The sequence below is a fragment of the Erpetoichthys calabaricus genome, chromosome 5 (assembly GCF_900747795.2).
Source record: "Erpetoichthys calabaricus chromosome 5, fErpCal1.3, whole genome shotgun sequence".
NCBI lineage: Eukaryota > Metazoa > Chordata > Cladistia > Polypteriformes > Polypteridae > Erpetoichthys > Erpetoichthys calabaricus.
The window spans coordinates 16,551,901-16,579,385 of NC_041398.2; the positions used below are offsets into that span (position 1 = coordinate 16,551,901).

At 42.8% G+C, this 27,485-nt stretch overlaps 2 protein-coding genes across 2 annotated transcripts in view; one reads left to right on the forward strand and one right to left on the reverse strand.

The window, feature by feature from the left end:
- LOC114641603 (gastrula zinc finger protein XlCGF57.1-like) overlaps window positions 1-27,485 on the reverse strand; it is a 187,792-nt gene that overhangs the window by 43,034 nt on the left and 117,273 nt on the right. The window lies entirely within an intron of this gene.
- The window catches only part of LOC127527758 (E3 ubiquitin/ISG15 ligase TRIM25-like), a 34,218-nt gene continuing 24,949 nt past the window's right edge, over window positions 18,217-27,485 (forward strand). The window contains exon 1 of the mRNA XM_051927582.1: window positions 18,217-18,866. Within this exon, the coding sequence (XP_051783542.1) occupies window positions 18,288-18,866 (579 nt within the window). The 5' untranslated portion in view covers window positions 18,217-18,287. The remainder of the gene's footprint in view (window positions 18,867-27,485) is intronic.

Below are 27,485 nucleotides of genomic sequence, written 5' to 3' on the forward strand. Positions count from 1 at the left end.
TTTAAATAATGTGAACGTTGAGGTTGTTTTTCAGCACTTTCGAAAGACAGACGCGCATTTCCTTGTCGATCATTTGAAGTCTCTCGCGTTTCTTAGACTTCATTTCCGTAAGTGTTGAAAAACCTTGCTCACAGAGATAAGAGCTTCCAAATGGTAACAGTGATTCGACGGCCTTGTTACTGAGTTTAGGAAATTTGCTGCTCAAACACAACCAAAACTCTGACAGCTCCTTTTCAGCGAATAATCCTTTGAAAACCAAATCGTTTCTTAAATCAATTAAATTTTCTTCCGCCTCTCCTTCAAGATTTTTAATTTCACCGTCCATGAATGGGTTGACTGCCCATTCCATTTCCGAAGCATCCAGATTAGGAAAATACTTCACAAAAGATGCTGATAAAAACTTCAAAGTTTCTTCGATTTCTTGCTTGATAAGGAATTTTAAAGGATTCTGGTCAACGGTCGGAAAAGATGCAAAGTTTGAGTTGCTGATTTTTTGCTGAGTTTTTCCTTAAATGTTTTTAACTTGCCAGAGATAGTGATAATGTTTTCCTGAGCGTCTTGTAAACTTAAATTAACTTTATTTAGTTTGTCGAAAAGATCACTCAAGAATGCAACCCGCAACCACCAAACATCACTCATCAGGAAAGGAAAATCAATTTCTTCGGTATCAATGAATGAGATAATTTAAATTTTCAGGAAAACAAACCGATTTAAAACTTTTCCTTTCGATAGCCATCGGACTTCAGTGTGATAAAGCAAAGTGTTGTAATCAGATTCCATTGCTTCGCAAGGAGCTGAAAAAACCCTCAATCGAAGAGCGTTTGTTTTAATCAACCAAAAGTTCAAAAACACTAGCAATTTTAAATATTTTGCAAAAGTTTTTGCGATGCCCCTAGTGCGCCGTGGCGCACCGGTTGCCCGACAGTCCTCTAGTGGGTATTTTGAGTAGTTATTGGGATGTCTGAGCTTGGGAACTCTTTAGTTCATAACAGTGAACCCGGTGGAGAACTTTGTTTGTGTCCTCATCCAGAAACTCCCACCTGTATTTCATAACAGCAAGGGATGAAGACCGAGCAGCTGAAACAAAGTTCTCTATTCTAGAAATCTGACCCAGAGAATTGTGACTTTACGTGGATAACCACCCAATTCTGTAGTGGATTCAGAAAGTCTTCTGTCCCCTTATCCTTTTTCACATTTTGCTATGTTGCAGGCTTGCGTTAAAATCCTTTAATTTTTCTTTTCTCCCATTAAACAACACTTAATACCTGAGACTGACAAAGCACAAATAGATTTTAAGCAATGTTGGCAAATTAATTAAAACCAAGGAGAGGAGGATTTGACCGTTTTAGTAAGTCCTGTCAAATTGGGTAGTGTTGGTGTGGGCTCACTGAGTGAACTTTACCATTTACAAAACCTTTACAATCGATCTTTTATCACGTCGTTCAGAATTGACTTTAAAATACTGCTAATGGTGTACTAAAGCCTTAAATAATCTTTACTCCGTCCTATTTTTTTGGAATGTCTGCCCCACACTTACACTCCAAGTCGTAACCTTAGATCTTCAAATGAAGGTCTGCTTATAATTCCAAGAGCCAGGATTAAAAGAGGTGGTAATGCAGCATGTTCCTGTTATGCACCTAAAATTTTGAATACCTTACCTGTAGAAACCTGCCAGGCTAATACTGTGGAATATTTAAAAAAAAAAAAAAACTTCTAAAAATTATTTTAATTTGTCTTTTTCGTAGCTACATTTCAGTTGTATTCATAATATCCTATATGGGCATAAAATGATTGTGTTCTTCAGGGATCCGCAATCTTTACTAATCCCCACCATATGTTGCTGTATTTTTCTGTTTTTCCCTGGTGATCTGCAGCCCCTTGAGATGATGGAGTGAAGGCAGGTGTCTCATCTATTCATGAGAGGAACTTCATCAAATCCCATCATTTGAAGCCTGAAAAGCAAGGGGACTGGTTTAGGAACATTTACGAGGGGTGTCGAATAATTTATCCACCTGAGTTGTCAGCCTGTTGTGACTCATTGCGAGTCTAACTTTCCAAGAGACTGGAGATCAGGAGAGTCCTCTTTAGAAAACTTGTAGCAGGCGTGCTGCGTCTTCACGACAAGGTGCCCGCTGCTTCACGTGTCACGTCGATCCCAGACTGCCATCCGAGAAGGTGGGTTACAACTGCTGAACCATCCCCCCACTAGAGTCTTCCGTCAGATTATTTCCTGTTCCGAGTTTTGAACAAATCTCCCCGTGGATGGGGGTTTTCAAGTGATGAAGACGTCAAGGCAGCTGTGATGTCCCACCGAAGATTTTTTTTTTTTTTCTTCAAAAGGGGTTAAAGTCATTGCAGGAAAGTGGATGAAGTGTGTGGAGGTATTATTATTTTTTGAAAAAGTTTTTCTTTCCTGCTGAGGTCGATAAATTATTGAATGCCCCTAGTATGTTAGATAGACAGCCCAGTGGAGGCTGGGTAGATTTTTGGCCTTGGAACTCCTGCAGATTTTTTTTTTACCTTATTTTGTTGTTAAAGCAAAGTAAGGATCCATTAATCTTGCTTCATCAACAGATGGCCTCCAGCCGCTGGACCCTACGACCTGCCCAACACCCAGTCCATACAATCATTTAACAGAGTGGGAGCAAAAACACTCCTGATTAACCCCAGAATTAACTGGGAAAAACACAGGGGCTCTGTCTCCACTCTGCACAGCACTCACAATACCAGTGCACAGGCCGGCCAGGATATCCAGCAACCTCGAGGGGATCCCACGAACCGTCAGGATGTCCCACAGGGCAGCTCGATCAACTGAGTCGAACACTTTATGAAAAAATGACACAGGCTGCAAAGAAACTCTACCAATATTCACGTTTGCGCTCCATGAGAACCCTCAGTGCTAGGATGTGGAGGCGTAAAACCAGACTGTTCCGGTCGCTGGTAGGTGAGCAAGTGATCACGGATCCTATTGATGACGACCGACCCTAGCAAGGACCTTATCTGGCACTGAGAGCAGTGTTATCCCACTGTAGTCCCCCCAATCCAGGCGATCACCCTTCCCTTTCCAGATAGGGATGACAAGTCCCGTTTTCCAGTCAGTTGGGATAATGCCAGTGTCCCAAATGGAAGCAACTGTTGGTGAAGTTGACTTTGCTGACGATGCTGTGATCTTTGCGGAGTTAATGGAGGCTCTGATTGGAGCACTTGAGAGACTGAGCAAGGGGTCTGAGTGTCTGGGCTTGCAAGGGTCCTGATAAAAACCAAAGAGCCAAGACTTTAATGACCTCTTAGGCACGGCCATCAGCAGTGTGTCTGTCTGTGGAGAGAGTGTCGAGAGGTTTACTTACAGCGCATCCGGAAAGTATTCCCAGCGCATCACTTTTTCCACATTTTGTTATGTTACAGTCTTATTCCAAAATGGATTAAATTCATTTTTTCCCTCAGAATTCTACACACAACACCCCATAATGACAACGTGAAAAAGGTTTACTTGAAGTTTTTGCAAATTTATTAAAAATAAAAAAACTGATAAATCCCATGTCCATAAGTATTTACAGCCTTTGCCATAAAGCTCAAAATTGAGCTCAGGTCCATCCTGTTTCCCCTGATCATCCTTGAGATGTTTCTGCAGCTTCATTGGAGTCCACCTGCAGTAAATTCAGTTGGTTGGACATGATTTGGAAAGGCACACACCTGTCTATATAAGGTCCCACAGCTGACAGTTCATGTCAGAGCACAAACCAAGCATGAAGTCAAAGGAATTGTCTGTAGACCTCCCAGACAGGATTGTCTCGAGGCACAAATCTGGGAAAGGTTACAGAAAAATTTCTGCTGCTTTCAAGGTCCCAATGAGCACAGTGGCCTCCATCATCCGTAAGTAGAAGAAGTTCGAAACCACCAGGACTCTTCCTAGAGCTGGCCGGCCATCTAAACTGAGCGATCAGGGGAGAAGGGCCTTAGTCAGGGAGGTGACCAAGAACCCGATGGTCACTCTGTCAGAGCTCCAGAGGTCCTCTGTGGAGAGATGAGAACCTTCCAGAAGGACAACCATCTCTACAGAAATCCACCAATCAGGCCTGTATGGTAGAGTGGCCAGACAGAAGCCACTCCTTAGTAAAAGGCACATGGCAGCCTGCCTGGAGTTTGCCAAAAGGTACCTGAAGGACTCTCAGACCATGAGAAAGAAAATTCTCTGGTCTGATGAGACAAACATTGAAGTCTTTGGTATGAATGCCAGGCGTCATGTTTGGAGGAAACCAGGCACCGCTCATCACCAGGCCAATACCATCCCTATAGTGAAGCATGGTGGTGGCAGCATCATGCTGTGGAGATGTTTTTCAGTGGCAGGGACTGGGAGACTAGTCAGGATAAAGGGAAAGATGACTGCAGCAATGTACAGAGACATCCTGGATGAAAACCTGCTCCAGAGCGCTCTTGACCTCAGACTGGGGGAACGGTTCATCTTTCAGCAGGACAACGACCCTAAGCACACAGCCAAGATATCAAAGGAGTGGCTTCAGGACAACTCTGTGAATGTCCTTGAGTGGCCCAGCCAGAGCCCAGACTTGAATCTGATTGAACATCTCTGGAGAGATCTTAAAATGGCTGTGCCCCGACGCTTCCCATCCAACCTGATGGAGCTTGAGAGGTGCTGCAAAGAGGAATGGGTGAAACTGGCCAAGGATAGGTGTGCCAAGCTTGTGGCATCATATTCAACAAGACTTGAGGCTGGAATTGCTGCCAAAGGGGCATCGACAAAGTATTGAGCAAAGGCTGTGAATACTTATGGACATGGGATTTCTCAATTTTTTTATTTTTAATAAATTTGCAAAAACCTCAAGTAAACTTTTTTCATGTTGTCATTATGGGGTGTTGTGTGTAGAATTCTCAAGAAAAAAAAATGAATTTAATCCATTTTGGAATAAGGCTGTAACATAAGAAAATGTGGAAAAAGTGATGTGCTGGGAATACTTTCTGGATGCACTGTACCTTGTCAGTGACATTCATGCCTCTGGTGAATCTTCCTATGAAGTCAGTAGACAGATTGAGATGGATTGGCAGAGAATGGGGGGGTCATGAGGTTGCTGGAAAGGAGATTGATTTTGCAACTTCTGTCATTGCGCTAAGTATCATAGTTCACTTGCAGTACCAATTTATTTGCACAAATCCGAGAAAGATGCAAAAGGCTGAGGGAAGGGTGGCGGGGCCCTCCTCACTCAGGCACCAGCCTCGGGGTGATCCTTACCTCCGCTTAGCTAGAGAATGAGAGAATTACTTAACAGATTTAAATCTGTTTTTTTCTAGAATTTGCTTGAAGATTCCGGTTGATTTTGCGACTTCTCTCATCGCATTAAGAATTCTAATTCGCTTGCAGGAGTGTTATATTCGCATATTCCGAAACAGAGGCTGAGGGCCAAGGAGAAGGGGAAGTGTGATTTCACGAGTGGGGAGTCGGTCTACCTCTGCGTTTTAGAGCGCACCTCACCTTCGCTTAGCTAGCGATACCATTTTGTTTGTCCTGTTTCACTACTATGCAGGCAGTGCCATGGGGGACAGCTAGTTGATAATAAAAAGCGTCACTTTAACAAAGCCAGTGGTCAGCGTGAACGGTCCATTAGGACTTTGACCTCAGTCATGACTTAATTGTTTTTTTATTATAATTCCAGATGACCGAGACTCCTTCCAAATGTCCGACTTGCACACCTTTCTTTTCATTGTGTGCTGTCATCTTTTTTGTAATTTAATTTTAAATTTCCACAGCTTCTGTCCAATTAGATGAGTTTTTTTTTTTTTACTATCGATAGAACTTGATGCATAGTTGAGTCTCGTCAGTGCAGCTCCTGATTGGTTCTTGTTAATTGGCTGTGTTGTGCTCCGCCCCAATCCTGTTACACACTCACTCGTTTTCTTTGCGCCCATTAATACCAGTCAATCTTTGCTTGAATGTTACATCTTATCTGAGTATTGTTGCTGACCATGTGCATCCCTTCATGGCCACAATGTACCCATCTTCTAAGACTTAACTTCCAGCATGATGATGCACCATGACACCAAGCGAAAAGTCATCTCAAACTGGCTTAATGACCATGACGACGAGTTGAGCGTTCCTCGGCGGCCTTCCCAGTCACCAGATCTGAGTACAACAGAACACCTTTGTGATGTGGTGAGAGTGCAGCATGACTGTGAAGGTGACAAATCTGCAGGAATTGTGTGATGCAGTCACGTCAACACGGACCGGAATGTTTTGAATGGAGGCCAGCAATAGCTATCCATTAATAACAATTGTTGAATTGTGTCCAACAAACAATGAAGGAGTTGAAAATTAAAAACTCCAGTTAGCAGCAGCAGCAACACTGAGGGAAAGTAAACTTCCAGGCTATGACAGTTAGAGCAAAGAAAGTCAAAGATAAAGTCAGGCACGGTCAGAGTCCTGGAGACTTTGATCCACTGGCTGCCCAGTCTCTCCAGGACATTATTTTATAATATGTTGAGGTTTAGATCAAGGATCTACAGTATATGCCTTGTTATTGGTTTTAGAACTATTGACTATTCAAAGGCATTGCTTGACATCTATTTTAAGTGGCTTGGACAGGCACTATTATTTGACAGGCCGCTGCTTTTGTCTTTAACGTGGCCTGCTTGCTTTTCACTTGCCTTGTTTTCTATGAACCAAGGACGTTGTGTTGTTTAGGGAACTGACTAAACAAGCTTTTGTTTTAGGACACGGTAGCTCTGCTGGGCCTTCTGGCTGTCTAAAGACGAAACAAGTTTCTGAAAACACTCAAGGCCCTTAACTCTTTCAAGGTTGATGTCGACTTTTGTCAAAAGGAGGAGTTGACAATGTAAACTGTCACAAAACCAACCATTATGTTTTAGTTGGACTCTTGTTGCTAGAAGGAAAGTTAGATTCATTGGTTTGACAGAGATCTCCTGTGCTCACGTGAGTAGCAAGGCGCAGACAATGGCAAAAATGGCACTGACATTTGGTGAGAGATCAATGCATAAAGCAAAATACTCCGTGGACAAACGTTTTACCTATTATCTCTGAACTGAACTATGACTTGTTGGACTCGGACTTTGATACAAGTGATTGAAAACGAGTGTGAGGTTCCAGCTTCAGCTGATTGGTCTACAGCTAATCGTTGTACTGACAATGTTCGCCAGGGAGGACTGCCACTTAACAATGATAAGATAGATAGATAGATAGATAGATAGATAGATAGATAGATAGATAGATAGATAGATAGATAGATAGATAGATAGATAGATAGATAGATAGATAGATAGATAGATAGATAGATAGATAGATACTTTATTAATCCCAGGGGGAAATTCACAAGAAGAGGTAGAAACCAGATTGCAATGCCCCGCAACATTCTTGGCAAACTGGCCGCCACAGCATGCAGCAACAGACGTTTTATGTTGATTTCTGTGTGAAACCATTGCTTTTCAGAAACTGTTTTTTGAATAAATTTTTAAGCCCTCAAAGCATACATACAGTTTAAAAATATAAACATTTTTTTTTAAATCACATTTAATTTTATATTTTAAGGCTTATGAATATTCTAGATCAGGGGTGTCGAACTCCTGGCCTGGAGGGCCGCAGTGGCTGCAGGTTTTCATTCTAACCCTTATTCCTAATCAGTTTTCACTGCTAATTAACTCCTTTGCATTTCATTTTAATAGCCCTGTTTTGAAGGATTCAGTCCTCTGAATTGATTTGTTTCTTCATTAAATGACAGCCAAACAGAAATGAGATGTGAAGTGAGCCGACAGATGACCAGCTAAACTGGGATTTCAAAGTCCAACCAATCCATCCATCCATCCACTATCCAACCCGCTATATCCTAACAACAGGGTCACGGGGGCCTGCTGGAGCCAATCCCAGCCAACACAGGGCGCAAGGCAGAAAACAAACCCCGGGCAGGGCGCCAGCCCACCGCAGTCCAACCAGTCTCTTAATGAGAAACTAATTGTTGTTGTTAATTAAACCCGTTATTTAATTCCATGGCTTGTTGTTGCTCTCATTCTGCCACAGCAGACATTTCCAAAACCGTCAAAATGTTTTGGTGACCTGAGAGATCAGCCTTTAGTTGCAGATATTGAGTGATGGGCACAGGTGAGCTGGTCATGTGGCGGCTTGTTTTGTGTCTCGTTATTGTATTATATGGCTGCTAATTGAGGAAAAAGGAACAACTAAGGGGGCTGAGTCACATCATTTAAAACTAAGACAAATGAAGTTAATTAGCAGCAAAAACTGGTCACTAATGACGAAGATGGTAAGAATGAAAACCTGGAGCCATTGCGGCCCTACAGGACTGGAGTTCGACACCTGTGTTCTAGATCAGGGGTCCTCAATCCCGGTCCTGGAGGGCCGCAGTGGCTGCAGGTTTTTGCTCCAACCCAGTTGCTTAATAAGAAGCCCTTATTGCTCAAGTAACACTTCTGCTTCACTTTAGTGGTCTCGCTTGTTAAGATTTTGAACCCTTATTGCTTATTTTAGTCTTAAACAGCCATATTCTTGGTTTTTAATTGCTCCTAATTACTAATAACATGCAAATGACAAAAGAGAGCAGAGTTTCTCCATTTAGCTTGTTACCATTTACACCTCTGTGTGTATTTATTGTGCACTATTGGGTTAAATGAAATACTTGGAAGGAAATTGAAGAGGAAAAAGTGAAGGACTGAGAATTACTCATCCGTTTTAGCCTTCAAATCATTTGGATGATATCCTTAGAAAGGGAAAGAAAATCTAAGATATGAGAATGACCTGACATAGCAGAGTTAAAGCAACTAACAAGCCATGAAATTAAATTATTGGCAAGAATTGCTGTCTAATTAAGCAACCAGGTTAGCACAAAAACCTGTGGCCACTGCGGCCCTATAGGGTCCTCAGGTATAAACGGTGCATACGCAAAGAAATGTTGCGTAAGAATGTTTCCACGTTCAAATCGCGATGTATAAAACCTTTTCTTGGTGTAAAGCCACGCACATTTCCACGGTACCTCATACCCTGTCGTACGCAAGTTCTCCACTCGGTTTTGCAGACTGGTGGCACCCAGCGTCAAAGCAGTGCTACTGTTCCTGTGTAGTTACCTTTTCTTAGATCCACATCCACGACAGCGGCTTTATCAAATACACTGAAATTAACCGCATATCATTCATAAATTTAATGCATCTGATTGTAACTAACCTGTAACAATATAATGGTCCACAGAATGGTCAAACTATTCTAAATACCATAACTGCTTTAGCATTGTTACTCTCACTGCACCTTCTTCTCCTGTCAGCTGCTCCTGTTAGGGGTTGCCACAGCGGATCATCTTTTTCCATATTACTCTCACTGCACCACTCTGAGTATATATATCACTGTATCTGAGTGTGAATCACAGATCTACAGCAGCTGATTGGAAAGAGAATTATCGGTATACAGCATCAAGCACTCGCTGCCTCAGCCATTTGCTATTTGAACTGCTCTCATGTGGCAAACGCTTCACAGCCTTTCCTGTTCGGACCTCGCGGTTCACAAACAGTTTCATCCCAAGAACTCTAAACGCACTCAATCAGTCCATCAAGTGCTTCTTGTAGAACTGTTTGTACTTGCAAGTTACCGTGAGGTAATTGTACTTGCACTATAGTTGTAATATTGCACAACCTGAGCCACTTTATAAAGCACGTATTTACATATGATAAAGATATCATTTCTAAGATGAAATGCAGCAAAATATATTTACTATATTATACAGATTAAACTTTAACTTTAACTACACGGTGCTGCAGCGCTAGCAAGAAACTTGATCTTCGTTCACGGTTTGTTCCTGCCTTGCGCTGTATTCATGCTGTGGCTGGCGCGACACTGGAAGGATAGATGGATAGAATAATTAAACATGTACTACGAAGATATTTCGATGTTCCTTTAAAAGTTTTGAAGAATCAGCATTCTTAGCTTACAGATGGCTTAACATCTATTACAGAGCTGATTGTGTGGCTATTTGGTATTTGGAGAAGAAAAAGTAAGGACAGGAATTGGGGGTTAGTACGTTTGAAAAAGACAGCACTGCTGTAATAAAGCATTTCATCGAAGGTCGCACATGGCGCAGCAAGCATCTTGCTGTAAGACATGAACAATCACTGCGCCACAGTGTTCCCATGTCTAATAACATGCTTTAACTCCTATCATCATGAAAATGATATCACGTATACTTCTCAGTATTTTAATTACTCAGAGAGCTGTAATATTACGAACGTAATGGATTCTGTATCCTGTCGGAGGAAGAGCACTTAGTGGTTCAGGCACATCGAGCACATAGAAGATTAAATACACAACAAAGCATTTAACGTCCTACTTTAGTTACGATGGGATTTGAGAAACTAGTAAATTAAACGATTTTAAAATGAAATTTATGATGTTCTACTTTAATGACAAAATAAACTATGTGATTAAAGTGGAAATTTCGAGATTAAAGTTGACATTTCCTGCTTTTTTCACACTGTGTGCCTTTTTTTTCACTGTACCCTAATAAGCTTTCCCATGACACGAGTCGCCTTTTTATGGCGACTTTGAATTGTGACAACTTCTTTTTTATTTCAGGCACTGTTCGAGTTTCTCCAACACGCTATGTGACTCGATCAACTTCCTTTTGTTGATTATACCACTGTTTAAACCAACAAATAGTACGTTTTTCTTTGCCTGCATTTGGTATTCGCTGAAATTCTTCTATTTTTCCTCGTACTTTTGCCATTGCCTTTTGACAGAACGCTGGGCTTAAGGGCTATTTATATTGATTTGCATATTCAAAGAGGCGTAATTCTGGGAGGAGTTGTGGCGGGACACCAGGCGCGTGCACATGCGGTTATTTCCATGCTGAGCGGGATTTATGGAGCGGAAGAACGCGGAAGTTGGTGTAGAAGAAGAATGTTCTCCTCAGCACCATGTATTTTGTATGTTTAGTAAATTAGAATTTTTATAATAACTATTTTGTAACTTGCCAGTGAGAGACGCTTTGGCTTATGAACTAACAAAAATATGTTATTCCAGGGTTCAGGAGAAATAGTGTCCACATGAATAAAATCTAAGCTGTTTCTTGTTTTCCCTTTCTCAGAGTGAATGTTTCAGGGACAAGGTCACAAGGCTGCAGAAAGTACATGTAGTTTATGCAAAGGCGTCTCTCCTGTGCTCAGCTTTGAAAAGACAGATAATGCTTAGCTCAACAGACATATTGTTTAACTCTACTTAGATGATAAGGATGTTCTTTCTGTCTTATTAATCATGAGATGCTGAAGTATAAAAAACCCCTCCTGGCTTTTGATCAGGGTTCAAATTGAGCTTTGCAGCAATAAGTTATGCTCTTTTGAATCTCTACTTACTGTGACTCCAAATGAATAAAAAAGAGAATTGAGAAATATTATCTGCCTGTTGTCAGTGTGCTTTTTCGTCCACATTGGCGAACGCACAGATTCCTGCATCTGGATTTTTCTGTGCGTAAGTACATTTTGGCTTTTGTGCTTACGTCATATTATAGTGCGAATTCTACGCACGGCGTTATGCATGAGGCCCCAGGACTGTGATTGAGGACCCCTGTTCTAGATGATCAAATTGAAAGCAAGCTGCATTGTGTTAGCTAAGATTGAGCTGTACAGTACAGGAGTTTAAGAGCGGATTTTCAAATCAGCTGCCTGCTTCCAGCTCCAGCAGCTTAGCCCTTATTAGTGAAGTTGCATGCTGAGCTTACCAGCCTAGGATGCCTAGGATTTTAGCCTTACAGGATGCTGGTGCAACAAACAATTATTAATTAAACAGTTTAGTTTCTCATATGTGGGTCACCCTGGCTCCAATTTAACAATGAGGATTGATCAATTAAAAGGCCTCCAATTTTTTATTAGAACCAGATTAGGATTGTGAAAATGTAAGAAATGTAAAACATCATCAGGTGATGGTCATTTCCATTCCAGGCGGCAAGTACCACCTTCGAGTCCTAATGATTGTTATGAAAAGATCGATGATTATTAGGGGAAAGGAGTTTACAAGGCAAGGTAACTGTTATGAAAACATGTAAAGCAACAGGTCATTATCAGGAAGATAGCATGTAAAGTGGATGACGAGAAATACATACGAAACGGGGATGTTTTGTGATTAGAACTAAATAATACAATACAATACAATACAGTTTATTTTTGTATAGCCCAAAATCACACAGGAAGTGCCGCAATGGTCTTTAACAGGCCCGGCCTCTTGACAGCCCCCCAGCCTTGACTCTCTAAGAAGACAAGAAAACCCTTGTAGGGAATAAGTGGAAGAAACCTTGGGAAAGGCAGTTCAAAGAGAGACCTCTTTCCAGGTAGGTTGGGCGTGCAGTGGGGGTCAATACAATGCAGTACACAGAACAGAACAATTTCTCAATATAGTAAGAAATAAAAAATATAAATTTTAGAAGTACAGAGCAGAATTTAACAGTAGATGATATATCCCATAATAAGATTTGGATTTGTGTAGAGTCCTGGAGACCTCATCCTTCAAGCTGCCTCCCCCATTTGGCCATTCCACGGCTGAAACAGTGCTGGGCCAGCCAATCCGATGAAAGGACCCCTCTTTCCCACGATTCCTGCGATCCTCCATCTGAAATGACTTTTCCTTAGGCAGGCAAAACAACTTGGCAGGTGGGCCGTGGGCACCAAGTGCCACATTTGAGTACCGAGAAGAAAAACAGAATAAGTGAGGGTTAGTATCCAATTCTAACTGTCATGTTACTTATGTTTAAGTGCTAATGACTAACAACAGAGATGTAGTCTGTACAGTTAGTCAGCAGCTCTAGTCAGGGTGTGCTAAACTGAAGTAGTGAGTCTTCAGCCGGGATTTAAAAGCTGAGACCGAAGGGGCATCTCTTATAGTAGCAGGCAGACCATTCCACAGTTTAGGGCCCCCTGTAACTAAAAGCTCGACCTCCCATTGTTATTTTATTAATCCTTGGAATCATAAGCAGACCGGCTTGAGATCTTAATGTGCGCTCAGGTTTGTAAGTCATGATAAGTTCAGACAAGTAAGCCGGACCTCAACCATTTAATGCTTTATATGTTAAAAGAAGGATTTTGAAATCTGCCCTAAACTTAACCGGGAGCCAGTGTAGGGATTTAAGAACTGGAGTTATGTGTTCGTATTTTCTTGTTCTTGTAATAATTCTTGCAGCCGCATTTTGGATTAACTGGAGGCTGTATAAAGAACAGTTTGAACATCCAGTGAACACCGCAAATAAATGAAAACAAACAGCGCCCAAACCACCGAGATCATTTCACGACCCGAGACGGCTTTGTGTGCTCTGCAATTGTTTTCGATGCTGTGCAATAAAGTTTAAATTCTGACTGCCCTTCTGAAGGCTCTGCTCGTTTTTTTACTGAAGATTTCTCCACAACAAATGGAGGAGAACGCCCCCTGGTAGACATTTGACGTCACTTGTTGTCTCAACTTCTCTAGCTGCAGTTTGTCCACTTCCTCCAGTACTCCACAATCTCCTGTTCCTACCTGCAGATAGACCTTCGCAACACTTTTTGACGCTTCTCGTAGCTCAAGGAGTTGCATTTACTGACTACAGGTTCCTTCCTTTTTCTTATATATAAATATTTGCAAAGTATATGCAATAAAGACTTTTAAAACCAGCAGCGCAGCGGTAGCCTCGCAGAAAGGAGACCCGGGTTTGCTTCCCAGGTGCTCCCTGCGTGGAGTTTGCATGTTCTCCCCGTGTCTGCATGGATTTCCTGAGTGGGGTTAGGTGTACTGGAGGTCCTAACTTGTGCTTGGTGTGTGTGTGTCCTGTGGTGGGCTGGCACCCTGCCCAGGATTTGTTCCTGTCTTACGCCCTATGCTGGCTGGGATTGGCTCCAGTGGACCCCCGTGACCCTGTTTTAGGATATACCAGGTTGGGTAATGAATGACTGACTGACTTTTAAAACCTTACAGTCTCGATTGCTTTCTTTTCTGGGTGGGAGGTGAAAAATGAAGTAGGACCAGAAATTTCTAGGCAGGATCACAGCAACAATAACAAAAAAAAAATGCAAATAAGGTAACAGGATGAGCCTCCCAAACTGGATGTTTTACTGAGAGGGATGTGGAGTGTTCTCCACCCAAACTAGAAGAACCTGCTCTGCCAACTTTCATGTGCATGGGTTGAACGCATTGTCTCTCATTTCTGCATTGTTCACATCTCCAGAGCCCCTCTTAGCAACCCCAGTCAGACTGATTTGGAATATTGAGATATGGGCTTGCTACGGAGTTTGATGAGGCTCTTCAGGAAATGCTGTGGGAAAGGCTTGTTTGTGCCATGGGGAAGGGCAGCACTGAGCACTGATCATAAGCGGTGACCAAGTGTTTGAAATGGGGCCACATGCTCTTCTTAATAATTGTCTGGATGATATACTTTTGGTTTTCAGTCTACTTAGACATGGGAACCCTTATAAATAAAAAAAGACTTGCTTTTGTTATTAATATTGTGGCTTGGTTTTTCTTCCATGTTACTAAGCTGGGTAGTGTGCGGCCGGGGGCCTTTGCCTGGCTGGGATGCCTCCACGCTGGAAAAGACCAGGGGAGCAAGTGTGGCCTGAGCATTACCTCCCCTGTTGATGCTACATGGCAGTGGTGCCTCGGACTCCCGCAAGGCTTCATGGGAATTGGAGTTTGGTGCAGCAATGCTGGGATCCACAGGTGCCGCCAGGTGGTGCTGCAGCAGGATCTGCTGAGCCCTTTTGGGCAGTTCTTCGAGAAGTGTCCAGCTGCTGTCAGGACAGTTTTAGGCCTCGGACACATCTGAGCACTTCAGACACTATGAGATCCATAAATTGATGCCCCCTTCTGGAGCCCCTCCCCTGTTTCTGATGCTTGAATTACACGCCCCTTCATGACAATTTCAATTCCCTTTAGTTTCTGCACTCATTTATTAAACTTCTAAACTATCAAGGTCTCTCAGTTCTGCATCCGAAGCAGTTGTTTTAGTGTCGTATATTAGGAACAAATTGAACAAAAAAATCTATAAAATCTAAAAAATTCATAGTATGCATTTTATATCTGCGTTTGCCGTGTCTCATTCATGAGACTGCACTTTTTAATATCTTAGTTAAATGCTGCACTCAATGGAGTAGTGACTCTGTGGCTAAGGATCTACATGGGTAATCAGAAGGCACACCCAACATAAAAATGAGACATGCTAAGGAAGAAGATGAAGAAGAAGAAATGATATGCTGCACTCAGCTATGATTAACACTTCATACAGTGCATCCACAAAGTATTCACAATGCATCACTTTTTCCACATTTTGTTATGTTACAGCCTTATTCCAAAATGGATTAAATTCATTTTTTTCCTCAGAATTCTACACACAACACCCCATAATGACAACGTGAAAAAAGTTTACTTGAGGTTTTTGCAAATTTATTACAAATAAAAAAATTGAGAAAGCACATCTACATACGTATTCACAGCCTTTGCTATGAAGCTCGAAATTGAGCTCAGGTGCCTCCTGTTTCCCCTGATCATCCTTGAGATGTTTCTGCAGTTTCATTGGAGTCCACCTGTGGTAAATTCAGTTGACTGGACATGATTTGGAAAGGCACACACCTGTCTATAGAAGGTCCCACAGTTGACAGTTCATGTCAGACCACAAACCAAGCATGAAGTCAGAGGAATTGTCTGTAGACCTCCCAGACAGGATTGTCTCGAGGCACAAATCTGGGGAAGGTTACAGAAAAATTTCTGCTGCTTTGAAGGTCCCAATGAGCACAGTAGCCTCCATCATCCGTAAGTGGAAGAAGTTCGAAACCACCAGGACTCTTCCTAGAGCTGGCCGGCCATCTAAACTGAGCGATTGGGGGAGAAGGGCCTTAGTCAGGGAGGTGACCAAGAACCTGATGGTCACTCTGTCAGAGCTCCAGAGGTCCTCTGTGGAGAGAGGAGGACCTTCCAGAAGGACAACCATCTCTGCAGCAATCCACCAATCAGGCCTGTATGGTAGAGTGGCCAGACGGAAGCCACTCCTTAGTAAAAGGCACATGGCAGCTCACCTGGAGTTTGCCAAAAGGCACCTGAAGGACTCTCAGACCATGAGAAAGAAACTTTTCTGGTCTGATGAGACAAAGATTGAACTCTTTGGTGTGAATGCCAGGCGTCACGTTTGGAGGAAACCAGGCACCGCTCATCACCAGGCCAATACCATCCCTACAGTGACGCATGGTGGTGGCAGCATCATGCTGTGGGGATGTTTTTCAGCGGCAGGAACTGGGAGACCAGTCAGGATAAAGGGAAAGATGACTGCAGCAATGTACAGAGACATCCTGGATAAAAACCTGCTCCAGAGCACTCTTGACCTCAGACTGGGGCGACGGTTCATCTTTCAGCAGGACAACGACCCTAAGCACACAGCCAAGATATCAAAGGAGTGGCTTCAGGACAACTCTGTGAATGTCCTTGAGTGGCCCAGCCAGAGCCCAGACTTGAATCTGATTGAACATCTCTGGAGAGATCTTAAAATGGCTGTGCACCGACGCTTCCCATCCAACCTGATGGAGCTTGAGAGGTGCTGCAAAGAGGAATGGGCCAAACTGGCCAAGGATAGGTGTGCCAAGCTTGTGGCATCATATTCAACAAGACTTGAGGCTGGAATTGCTGCCAAAGGTTCATCGACAAAGTATTGAGCAAAGGCTGTGAATACTTATGGACATGGGATTTCTCAGTTTTTTTATTTTTAATAAATTTGCAAAAATCTAAGTAAAGTTTTTTCACGTTGTCATTATGGGGTGTTGTGTGTAGAATTCTGAGGAAAAAAATGAATTTAATCCATTTTGGAATAAGGCTGTAACATAACAAAAGGTGGAAAAAGTGATGCGCTGTGAATACTTTCTGGATGCACTGTAGGCTGAACAGGACCGGAGAAAGTACAGTCCCCTTCAGTGCTCCTGTGCTGCTGACCACAATGTCAGACGTGCAGTTCCAGAGACGCACATACTGAGGTCTGTCTGTAAGATAGTCCACGATCCATGCCACCAGTTATGAATCTACGCCCATCTCTGTCAGCTTGTCTCTAAGGAGCAGAGGTTGGATGGTGTTGAAGGTGCTAGAGAAGTCCAGAAACATAATTCTTACAGTACCACTGCCTCTGTCCAAGTGGGAGAGGAGCTTTGCATGGCACTAGCTGCTTAAAGAGGGGGTGGGGTAGTTTGGCCAGAGCGGTTCCCGGGCATGATACGGGCATGGGCGTTTCCGCACTGAAGTGCACAGGTGTGGGATCACCCATGTCCGTAATTGATGCCAGGAGCTGATAATCGTCGCCCCTGTGCCACATCCCCATTATAAATAGGAGAAGCGTGAGTGCGAAGAAGGAAGAGAAGAAAAAGGACGAAAAAGATAAAGGGAGGAAAGGCTTGGAAAGTGAGAGTGTGGCCTTGGGGCAATGAAAGTGAGCAGGCTGATGAGAGAGGTTTTGGATTATTTATGTTTATTTATAAATATTTTGTAGCACTGCACTGTTCTAAACACTTTTTAGTTTTGACTGTTTTTAACAAAAAACACTTGCACCTTTGTTCACCATCCCCTTGGCTCAGTTTGATTTGTCCCCATCTGCCGATTCATTCAGTTACGTTACCGACGGTGTTGGGTTCAAGAGGATCTCTAAAGAGAGTGGGAGCATGAAGCTGGATCCGCATCGTCACAGAGCAGTGTAAAAGGAGCCAGCAGCCACTACTTGAAGAGCCAGAGTCGGGAGGAGGAAGACGAAGCTTGACCAGAGGAGTGGAGGAGAAGGAAGTGAATTGTTTTGCCTTGTGCTTGTGAGGCTGTGCTGTACTTGTGGGAAACGGGGGATGGCGTTTCCCACGAGGTACAAAAGAAAACAAAAAACACGTGTGTGCCTTGAACTTGTGCCCCACACTTGTCTGTTCTGGGTAATATATATGGGTGGCTGCCCCAGACCTTTTCTGTGGCTTTGGTCGAGTTTGTGACAATGTATACCGAGCTCTAAGTCTATGACACGTGGACGTCATTATGCATTACAAACAGACAGGATCATTGACTTACACATTAATATTTAACCCAGCACAGTTCATCTCTTCCATTACAGAGTGTTGTAATCTTTAACATCTCACCTCGTGCCTCAAGTTACATAAGTGCCTCCTCCCGTGTGCACTCAGCTGGCACTTTAAATCTCCTCCTCCTCACCAAGTAAAAGACAAACCTCAGCTTTCACTTCTTCACAAGTCACTTCCTTGTTTACCCGACTGACTCTCCCTGCCTGCTTCTCCTAAGACTGACGATGGCTGAAGACCAGCAGTTTGGATTTGAAGAGGAGTTCACCTGCTCGGTGTGTCTGGAGATCCTCCGTGACCCCGTCTCAATCCCCTGTGGACACAATTTTTGTCTGACGTGCCTCAAAGGCTACTGGGATATGAGCCGAGTGTGCAGCTGTCCTCAGTGCAGAAGAACCTTTGCTCCAAGGCCTGAATTGAGCAGAAACACCGTACTGAATGAAGCCATCAAGAAACTGAAGACGACTGGATTCGGTTCTCCTCGATCTCGGAATTATGGCAGCTCCAGAGACGTGACGTGTGATGCCTGTACCGGGAAGAAGTTCAGAGCCGTGAAGTCTTGTTTGACCTGCATGGCCTCTTTCTGTCAGAGACACCTGCAGCCTCACTTTGAAGGAGACGCCCTGAAGCACCACAAGCTGGTTGACTCGGATCGAAACCTGAAGGAGAAACTCTGTGCCAAACATCAGAGAAGTCTGGAAATATTTTGTAAAACGGATGAGACGTGCATCTGCACCATGTGTGTGGTGACTAAACATAGTGGCCATAAAATGGTCGAGTTGGAGACAGAAAGAGGGCAAAAACAGGTGAGTGGGGTTTATATAAAAAGAGATTCGTAACTCTAGTGAAACAGAGGAATCAATTCATCCATTTTATAAATCTGATTTTTTGAGTATGGGACGGTGTGATATAGCGGGTCCGCAGCTAGAAATTGATGGCCAGTTTTTAAATAAATAAAGAGGGGATGTGGTAGCGTGGCCGGAGTGGTTCCTGGGCATGATGTGGGCATGGCCATTTCTGCACTGAAGTGCACAGGTGTGGGATTGCCCGTGTCCGTAATTGATGTTGGGAGCTGCTAAACTCCGCACCTGTGCCACGTCTCCATTATAAATAGGAGGGAGAGACATAAAAGAAATGAAAGACAGAAAGAGAGGCTTGGAGAGTGAGAGTGCAGCATATATATATATGTATACGTATGTATGTATGTATATATATATATCTACAGTGCATCCAGAAAGTATTCCCAGCGCATCACTTTTTCCACATTTTGTTATGTTACAGCCTTATTCCAAAATGGATTAAATTAATTTTTTTCCTCAGAAATCTACACACAACACCCCATAATAACAATGTGAAAAAAGTTTACTTGAAGTTTTTGCAAATTTATTAAAAATAAAACTATTGAGAAAGCACATGTCCATAAGTATTCACAGCCTTTGCCGTGAAGCTCCAAATTGAGCTCAGGTGCATCCTGTTTCCCCTGATCATCCTTGAGATGTTTCTGCAGCTTCATTGGAGTCCACCTGTGGTAAATTCAGTTGACTGGACATGATTTGGAAAGGCACACACCTGTCTATAGAAGGTCCCACAGTTGACAGTTCATGTCAGAGCACAAACCAAGCATGAAGTCAAAGGAATTGTCTGTAGACATCCGAGACAGGATTGTCTCGAGGCACAAATCTGGGGAAGGTTACAGAAAATTTCTGCTGCTTTGAAGGTCCCAATGAGCACACTGGCCTCCATCATCCGTAAGTGGAAGAAGTTCGAAACCACCAGGACTCTTCCTAGAGCTGGCCGGCCATCTAAACTGAGCGATCGGGGGAGAAGGGCCTTAGTCAGGGAGGTGACCAAGAACCCGATGGTCACTCTGTCAGAGCTCCAGAGGTCCTCTGTGGAGAGAGGAGAACCTTCCAGAAGAACAACCATCTCTGCAGCAATCCACCAATCAGGCACTGCTCATCACTTGTCCAATACAGTCCCCACAGTGAAGCATGGCGGTGGCAGCATCATGCTGTGGGGGTGTTTTTCAGCTGCAGGGACAGGACGACTGGTTGCAATCGAGGGAAAGATGAATGTGGCCAAGTATAGGGATATCCTGGACAAAAACCTTCTCCAGAGTGCTAAGGAACTCAGACTGGGCCGAAGGTTTACCTTCCAACAAGACAATGACCCTAAGCACACAGCTAAAATAATGAAGGAGTGGCTTCACAACAACTCTGTGACTGTTCTTGAATGGCCCAGCCAGAGCCCTGACTTAAACCCAATTGAGCATCTCTGGAGAGACCTAAAAATGGCTGTCCACCAACGTTTACCATCCAACCTGACAGAACTGGAGAGGATCTGCAAGGAGGAATGGCAGAGGATCCCCAAATCCAGGTGTGAAAAACTGTTGCATCTTTCCCAAGAAGACTAATGGCTGTATTAGCTCAGAAGGGTGCTTCTACTAAATACTGAGCAAAGGGTCTGAATACTTAGGACCATGTGCATGGAATGCTATAAACTGCGTTTTGTGTCTCTGCTGCCGATTTCTCGTTTTGGCCATTATAAAGGACAGTGCGCAGATTGTTCACAGGTTTGTGTGTTATTGTGATGGCTGATTTGGACAGGATACGTGCTGCTCCTTCTGACTTTCCATGATGATAAGGAAGTGTGTGCCAGATATGATGGGGGGTCAGACTGGAGTCGACTGTTTGCTGGGTTCTCTGGCATCTCCTATGTAGCTGTTGTTTAATGAATGTCTTTGGGTAGCCATTTGAAGTGAAAAGATGGAAAAGATAGCGTCTTTCGTTCATCGTTCCTTCCTTTTACAATGAGTGTGAATTCTTCTGAATGAAGTCCTAATCCAGCTCCGTTTATGAGATGCTGGGTGATTGCTGGCGAAGTGTAATATCTTGTCTGAATAGCATTCCTTACAGTAGACACTTCTAATCAGGGTGGAGTTGTTACTTCTTTCAATGAAGATGTCCAGGAAATTGATGCGTCGCTTTGTTTCTTTTTTTATGATGAATTGGATTGAAGGGAATATTGTGTTGATGTGTTTGTAGAAATCATTCAGCTGGTCATTTTTTAATATGACGAATGTGTCGTCTACGTAGCGTATCCAAATTTTGGGTGTGAACTGAGGTACAGCCACGTTTCCGAAACCAGTTCTGCCAGAAGTCCTGATAACGGCGATCCCATTGGCATGCTTTCTTTCTGAATGAAGTATTTTCCGTTGAAATGAAAGTGAGTTTTCTGGCACAGTGATATTAGGTGCATCATGTCTTTAGTGGACAGCTTTGTTCTTGTCTTTATGGTGGGGTCATTATTCAGTCTCATTAGTAGTGTTTCTATATATTTTTTAATCAAACTTAGTTTTGTAATTTCTATATTGTTCCCAAAACACGGAACTTGGGAAATAACAGTTCACTTAATTAGCCCAGGAGTCCAATTAAAAATAGAAGCTGCTTGAAACAAAAACCTGCAGCCACTGGGGGTCCCCAGGACCAAGATTGGGAAACACTGATCTAGATGAGGGGTCCCCAACTCCGGCCCTGGATGGCTGCAGTGGCTGCAACTTTTCATTCAAACCTTTTTCTTAATTAGTGACCTGTGTTTTCTGCTAATTAACGTCTTTTGATTTCATATTAACTGACTTACTCTTGAAGACTCAGACCCCTTCATTGTTTCTTTTTCTTTAATTAGCAGCCTGTCAATAATGAGATACCAAACATGACTAGTAAACTGTGTCCATCACACAATATCTGAAAATTAAGAAAGGTGAAAGTCTCTGTTCAGGTCCCTAGGACATTTTAGCAGAGCTCTTAGAGAAGAGAAAATCCACCATCTCCAAATTGTCTGTTATTGCGCCATGAGAGCAGCGACAAGCCATGGAATTAAAGAACGAGTTTAATTAACGACAAGAATCAACGTCTATTGAAGCAACTGGCGTGTGTTTGAGGCCCTGACTTTGTGGGTGTTCTGCCGGCTCACTCACTTAACACTTCATTTCTATTTAAGAAAAGAAATGAAGCAATTCAGAGGAACAAATCTTAAAAAAGCAAGTCAATTAAAATGAAAAGAAAAGGAGTTAATTAGCAGCAATGCCGCAGCAGTGAGACATTTGGATCTGGAAAGGGAGGCCGAGAGCTCAGCGGACAGCTGCTTGTCATAAAACAGGGCAACATGCAGACGCCAAGAGATAAAAGGGAGTGGCAATGTCACCGGGTCAAACACAAAAGAAGGGCAGGGCCGGCCGGGAGTGGCAGTGGGACGCATTTTTCTTGGAGGAGCGGCAAGTGCAGCGGCGAGCACATCAGCCAGACTGAAATGACATTCACTTCAAATGACTTTTTTATTTGTGGAGAAAGAGCAGATCTTGACAAATTGTTTAAAGGGGATTAAGACATGACATCAAGTTAAAAGTGGAGAGTGAACAAGAGTGGCGGAGCAGTGACTGGGGGCTGAAGACCCTAAGTAGAGGGTCTCCAGAATTAACCAAGTACTCGGTCACTACAATGTGTTAAATGCAGCATGCAATGATCACTAGTTTCCATGAAAGACCCCCTTTAACACCCATTTCCTGTATACTACAGCTACAGTACCAATGTGTAGTTAGAATGGGGTGCCGGCTGCAAGAAGGAAAAGTGAGTAGTAGGGGACACGCCACACTGTCATCAAGACCTTTTTTATTTTTTAGCATGACACCAAAGATGTGACAGCCTTATGACGCAGATGGCAGGGTGACATCCCACATGCTGCTGCTGCCACACTCACATTTTAAAGCTGCACTGGTGTACGCGCCGCCCTCCTTCCACGTCTCTTCTGCCAACTTAATTGTTAGATGTGAGCAGCAAGGAGTCAAGCAAAATGACTTTTATTGGCTAACTAAAAAGAATATTGATTAATATATTGATTGATTGATTGATACTTTATGTAATCCCCAAGGGGAAATTCCCATACTCCAGCAGCAGCATACTGATAAAAAAACAATATTAAATAAAGAGTGATAAAAAACACAGTGCAAGTTAAAAGTGCAAGGTGGAGAGGGTGAGGCAGGAATAACAGACAATAACTTTGTATAATGTTAACATTTAACCCCCCGAGTGGAACTGAAAAGTAGATAGATAGATAGATAGATAGATAGATAGATAGATAGATAGTAGATAGATAGATAGTAGATAGATAGATAGATAGATAGATAGATAGTGTAGTTGGCAGGATTAGATAGATAGATAGATAGATAGATAGATAGATAGATAGATAGATAGATAGATAGATAGATAGATAGATAGATAGATAGATAGATAGATAGCGTAGTTGGCAGGATTAGATAGATAGATAGATAGATAGAATAGATAAGATAGATAGATAGATAGATAGATAGATAGATAGATAGATAGATAGATAGATAGATAGAGATAGCGTAGTTGGCAGGATTAGATAGATAGATAGATAGATAGATAGATAGATAGATAGATAGATAGATAGATAGATAGATAGAATAGATAGATAGATAGAATAGATAGATAGATAGATAGATAGATAGATAGATAGATAGATAGATTCATTGCATTCATAGTCTGAGTCCTGATCTGATTGTATAGGTGGTTACCTACCAGGTAACGCATGTGGCCATCTTCAGTTGTGAGAAGCAGATCATGGAATCTTGCATAGTTTACTGTCAAATAATGCAAAGAGTACGTGACACGTGTTTCTCCCTCATTTGGGCTCACCAGGTGTAGACACTGTGCTGCTCTGTCGGGACTCAGCCTCTGAATGCAATATATATATATATATATATATATATATATATATATATATATATATATTATATATATATATATATATATATATATTGCAGTACTGTGCAAAAGTTTTAAGGCAGGTGTGAAAAAATGCTGTAAACAAAGAATGCTTTCAGAAATGGAAGTGTTAATCATTTATTTTCATCAATCAACAAAATGCAGTGAATGAACAAAAGAGAAATCTAAATCAAATCAATATTTGGTGTGGACCACCCTTTGCCCTCAAAACAGCATCAGTTCTTCTAGGGTACACTTGCACACAGTTTTTGAAGGAACTCGCTGGTAGGTTGTTCCAAACATCTTGGAGAACTAACCACAGATCTTCTGTGGATGTAGGCTTCCTCACATCCTTCTGTCTCTTCATGTAATCCCAGACACACTCAATGATGTTGAGATCAGGGCTCTGTGGGGGCCATACCATCACTTCCAGGACTTCTTGTTATTCTTTATGCTGATGATAGTTCTTAATGACTTTGGCTGTATGTTTGGGGTCGTTGTCCTGCTGCAGAATAAATTTGGGGCCAATCATGCGCATCCCTGATGGTATTGCATGATGGATAAGTATCTGCCTGTATTTCTCAGCATTGAGAACACCATTAATCCTGACCAAATCTCCAACTCCATTTGCAGAAATGCAGCCCCAAACGTTCAAGGAACCTCCACCATGCTTCACTGTTGCCTGCAGACACTCATTATTGTACCGCTCTCCAGCCCTTCGACGAACAAACTGCCTTCTGCCACAGCCAAATATTTCAAATTTTGACTCGTCAGTCCAGAGCACCTGCTGCCATTTTTCTGCACCCCAGTTCCTATGTTTTCGTGCATACTTGAGTCACTTGGCCTTGTTTCCACATCGGTGGCTGCAACTCTTCCATGAAGACCACTTCTGCCAGACTTCCCCAGACAGTAGATGGGTGTACCTGGGTCCCACTGGTTTCTGCCAGTTCTGAGCTGATGGCACTGCTGAACATCTTCCGATTTCGAAGGGTAATAAGCTTGATGTGTCTTTCATCTGCTGCACTAAGTTTCCTTGGCCGACCACTGCGTCTATGATCCTCACCGTTGCCCGTTTCTTTGTGCTTCTTCAAAAGAACTTGAACAGCACATCTTGAAACCCCAGTCTGCTTTGAAATCTTTTGTCTGAGAGAGACCTTGCTGATGCAGTAGAACTACCTTGTGTCTTGTTGCTGTGCTCAATCTTGCCATGACTTGAAACTGTCTTCCACAACCTCACCTTGGTAGCAGAGTTTGGCTGTTCCTCACCCAGTTTGAAGCCTCCTACACAGCTGTTTCTGTTTCAGTTAATGACTGTGTTTCAACCTACATGTGACATTGATGATCATTAGCACCTGTTTGGTAGAATTGGTTGATCAGACACCTGACTAGAATCTTACAAAATCCCTGACTTTGTGCAAGTGGACCTATAAGAATTGATGCTGGTTTGAAGACAAAAGGTAGGAACACCAAATATTGATTTGATTTAGATGTTTCTTTTGTTCACTCACTTTGCATTTTGTAAACTGATAACAATAAACAATCATTATTTATGTTTCTGAAAGCATTCTTTGTTTACAGCATTTTTTCACACCTGCCTAAAACTTTTGCACAGTACTTACATACATATATATATACTAGCCAACCCGCGGCATAGCATATGCCACATAATTATGTATTGATGGGTGAACACTCCCTGAAAGACACAGTTGTCCAAATGGGGTTGGTTTTGAGGATACGACTGTAGGTAAATGAAAAGATGTAACTCTGGAGAGGGCAACATACAATACAGCATTTTACACGCTGCATACAGCGATTCACATCGAAGCATAGACACTGTTAAGACCATAGGATACCCTTCACAAACTGTTTTACATGCTGCCTACAGAGATTCACACCCGTGACTAATATGATTCTTCTTAGATGGCCCTGTTGCGTTCACCCTCGCTCTTGAAGCATACTCACTGCCTGGTCATGTGCCCACTCACAAGAGCAACTAACAGAGACCCACCCACCAACTATAAGACCATAGGATACCCTTCACAAACTGTTCTACACGCCTCATACAGCGATTCACGTCCGCGACAAACATGCTTCTTCTTATGAGGTGAGTTTGAGGATACGACTGTAAGGGAACTCTGGAGAGAGCAACATACAATTGTCCATGATTGAAAACTGGAGGACCACCGCCACGCCCCCACCTCCCAGAGCAAGGGACGGGGCTGGACAGCAGGCGCGCGCGGAGGGCGGAACACATCCGCGACAAATATGATTCTTTGTAGATGGTGCTGTCGCGTCCACCCTTGCTTTTGAAGCATACACACTGCCTGGTCATGTGCCCGCTTGCAAGAGCAACTTACAGAGACCCGCCCACCAACTGTAAGACCATAGGATACCCCTCGCAAACTGTTCTACACGCCGCATACAGCGATTCACATCCGCGACAAACAAACTGTTTTACATGCTGCATACAACGATTCACATCCACGACAAACATGCTTCTTCAGAGGTGCATGTGGAGTGTAGCAGAAACGAACGTGAATGACGCCCTGCTCTGTGAGTTGCTGCGTCCGAGTTGGTGGGCGTGGCTCTGAGAGTTGTCGTCGTATCCAATGGTCCTAGAGGTGGTGGGCGTGGCTCCATCCTGCGTGCTTCCATGGGTGTCTTGCTTGTGCTGGTGGTGGCTTAGTGAATTATATATATATATATATATATATATGAGAAACATAACCAGTAGTGCCTGCTGCCAATTGAATAGTGAATAAGCGACTCTTTTGGATTCATATATTTGTAAATCTGACTAGGGAGGAGTGAGTGCCTTATCAGCCATGAACCTCACCGCATATACTTGATGCAAGTATACATATAAATTACTGCTCTCTTTCCAATAATGTGACAAAAATGGTGACTGTGGAGCCAGCGTGTAGGTGAACTCACCTATTACGCTGCCGGTCAAAATTCTTGTCACATATTGCATATCCAACGTGGGAAAATCTAAAGTGGCCTCGCGAAGTACAACATTTTTCTAAAAGCGAAAGCGGAGCTTCACCATGTGTTCGTGTCTGCGGAGGTGCAGCTTAAGCACACACAGACAGACACAGAGAGCGCCTATTTGAATTTACGTTATATTTTCCGAATACAAATAAATGGCAAAACATTTGTACGAAATAAATAATTCATAAAAATCCACTATTTGTGCTTATCTGAATACCGTTTGCGGATTCGGCTCCACCCCTACATTACAGGGTAAGGCAAAACGTTTAATGTAGACCTAAACCAGATCCAGAATGTCACATAAAATGGAACTAGCTCACGTTCAAGTTCTTCACTTGCAAATACGTTACGTTATGAACGCGCTCTTTTGAACTAGTTCATGCACAACACTGTACACCAGTGTGCTTCCAAAAGTCTTCTTCATTTGGATCGCTCTTCCATCTTAAATCTAACCAAGATTCAATCTTTGCTTTAATCTTTGGTTGTTATTCTTAGTTCTGTTTCACATACTGCGTCAGCACGAAGACAAGTGTGACAGAAAAAGTATACTGTGTCATGGAATGTAAAACAAATGTGCGGTGAAAATGGTAGGACTCAGAAAGTGAAGTGGAAATCACCAAGTGAAAGTGTGTGTGTCTGCTTGTGTTTAAT